At 41.5% G+C, this 2,628-nt stretch overlaps 1 protein-coding gene across 1 annotated transcript; it reads left to right on the top strand.

Annotated features, from left to right (window-relative positions):
* The first annotated feature begins 352 nt into the window (after positions 1–352).
* On the top strand, positions 353–2,133 carry LOC146672315 (GTPase IMAP family member 9-like). Its single transcript, XM_085405317.1, has 2 exons — positions 353–377; positions 1,385–2,133. The coding sequence occupies exons 1-2, from the start codon at positions 353–355 to the stop codon at positions 2,131–2,133; spliced, it is 774 nt and encodes a 257-aa protein (XP_085261443.1).
* The last annotated feature ends 495 nt before the right edge of the window (positions 2,134–2,628 follow it).

Raw genomic sequence — 2,628 nt, 5'->3', positions numbered from 1 at the left:
GCTCTACGCAGGATCTTTGTGAACGGCTTCATTTTATTTTCAGGTCCTTGCATCATCTTTTTTGTACACACTGTTTTAAATACCACGTCCCACTTTCTTAAAAAGAATTAAACTAATTAAATTTTAATAAGTGAAAAATCCCAGCACCCTGTTGGTTGAACCTTTCTTTTTTTGGTCCTTGAGTCTGCATCTCATTCTGACTCGTGCTCTGTGATTGGACGGCTCTTTCGGAAACCAGTTTGGTGATGTGTGTTCAAGGGGAGGGAACTATACAGACGTTATTATAAAAACATGAAGTTACAAAGAAGAGGACCCACTCGTGACTGCCCACCAACCACATCTAGCAGGCAGGATGGCCGGCAAACATGCAAATGATGGTAAGAACGTTTTATATTTGAGCTTTTGGATGAACCAGCAGAGCGAGGACTCGTTCTCTTCCTCAGACTAATATTTCCAGGTTTACGTTCGTGTATGTTAACTGTCAGCCTGTGGAGTTACCTGTAACTTTGAAAGTAACTTTCCATTTCTCACACTTTGGTGTTTTAGTCAAACTCAGCTTTCTTGTCACATTCAACAGATGCTGCCAATATTCAGTGACGCTTCCACCGTCACACAACAGCTGCTCGTTATACTGTTCATGTTATTAGACAAAAACACAGAGAACAGCAGTTCATCTGGAGAATTCAGTGAAGTTTAAAGACTTCAGCTGCAGATGTTCACTGCACGATTTAAACTAAATGTTTAAAGTTTAGAGTTTCACTCAAAGGTCCCTTACAGATGTTTTACTAACTTGGTGTTTCAGCAAAACTAGAAAGTCATTTTGTTTCTGACATGATGTAATTTATGTTATTTATTTATATTTATAATGGAGTGCTTTACTATCATTGGTTGTAGTTTAATAGTTACAGTTTCAGACATTTTCTTCCTTTTAGCTGTTTAACTGTATTCTCAGGGCAGAGCTCCAGGAGGCGTGAACATCATTAATGCTCCTAAAATTATTTTCATACTTAAATAAAACTTTACTTTCATTTCTATCCATGTATTATACTGAAAGGGTTTTCTTTAAATAGATGGCTGCCTGGTTCACATGGCAGGTGACTGCTGCAGAACTGAGACGCCTTAAAAACCATTTGAAGCCTTTCAGGTGTTTTGCAGCATTAGACATAAAGAGCACCGAGTCATCAGCAAAGCAGCGTTTAGCTCAGTGAGACTCTACAAAGCTGGAGTCAGCTGTTCAACCCAGACTAACTGATCATGTCTTTGAAAAGCAAAGGAAGCAAATAGGATCAATTTAAGCTAATGTCAGTTGTTGTTGTCTAGATCAGTCACACTGTGACTGCTGCAGTGTTGATGTGTGATGAATGTCGTGTAAATTCTCAAACAGGGCCGACAAAGCTGAGGATTATCCTCGTTGGGAAGACTGGAGCTGGGAAGACTTCAACCATCAACACGTTCCTGGGTAAACCTGCTGTGAAGAAGAACCGCCTTCTCTCAGATACAACACCGTGCAAGACGGAGACGGCACAGTTTGGAGACCAAGAACTGGTTTTAGTTGATACTCCTGGTCTGTGCCACACCAACTATAAAAAAGAGGAAGTGCTGAATAAGATCACTGCATCCGTGTTTGAGGCTGATCAGGGTCCTCATGTGTTCCTGTATGTGCAAAAATGGGTGGGAGATAACACACAAGACGAGAAACGAGTGGAAGCCCTGAAGAAGATGTTTGGCGACGCGTCAGGGCCTTACTTTTTCCTCTTGATGACTGTAGATGGAGCTGAGGATGAGGATAAGATAACAAAGTTTACTCAGAGAGTTGGTTTTAAAACAGAGAACTATTGTGTCCTTAACAACAAAGGTGAAAAAGACCAGAAAACTGAAAAGGTAAAGGAGCTGGTGGACAAAATCAATCAGGTGGTGCAAACTAACAAGGCAGAGGGCAAAGAATATTACACCAAGGAAATGTTGGAAGAACATAAGAACAGGCTGAAACCAACATATCAGGTCAGTGATGCAAACAGGGACCTGACCTCTGTGGTGGGGGGCTTGTTAGCTTCTATGCTGGGTGAAGAATTAGCTCAGAAAGTGATACAGTTTAATTCTTACCTGGCAAAGGAGTGTGATGAATGGCTCTGACTGTAGCCGTGCAACAGCCACTTACAACATCCAGCACGATGAAAAGGATCAGCGAGGGTCATGAGACTTTTTCTTAAACTGATTATGTGACTTAAAGCCTTCAGACTGAGTTTGAAGAAACGACATTAAACATCCTTTGATGCATTAACGACCATCCAGCCCTGTTTTTAATGCAGCGCCGCCCGAAGATCACGAGCGTCCAAACCTGATGAACGATGTTGTTGCACAGAGCGTCTCTGAGTGTTGATGTCACTGTGCTGTGGCTGATGATGAGCATTATTCTGAAATTGTTCTCCAGTTTGTAGATGCAGGTTTGTGCTGATTGGTGAGCTTTTATTTCTGACGCTGCGTCTCTCACCCTGATCGAGACAACCAGCGGTTTCCTCTCAGTACCTCTGAGACGTGTTGACATTGTCATTTCATATGTATTCTTCATGATTTTTAATGTTCCCCTTCTGTTTTTCTTCACATTTGAATGTTTTTGGAGTTAGGTTC

The sequence above is a fragment of the Rhamphochromis longiceps genome, linkage group LG4 (genome assembly GCF_057381845.1).
Source record: "Rhamphochromis longiceps isolate RC_006_pf linkage group LG4, R_longiceps_female_GT1.1, whole genome shotgun sequence".
In the NCBI taxonomy this organism is placed as follows: domain Eukaryota; kingdom Metazoa; phylum Chordata; class Actinopteri; order Cichliformes; family Cichlidae; genus Rhamphochromis; species Rhamphochromis longiceps.
This window is presented reverse-complemented; position numbering and strand designations above follow the sequence as displayed.

Coding starts and splice junctions, on each gene's coding strand:
- LOC146672315 (XM_085405317.1), top strand. CDS start 353: ATGGCCGGCAAACATGCAAATGATG. Junction 378..1,384: donor CGGCAAACATGCAAATGATG/GTAAGAACGTTT, acceptor ATTCTCAAACAG/GGCCGACAAAGCTGAGGATT.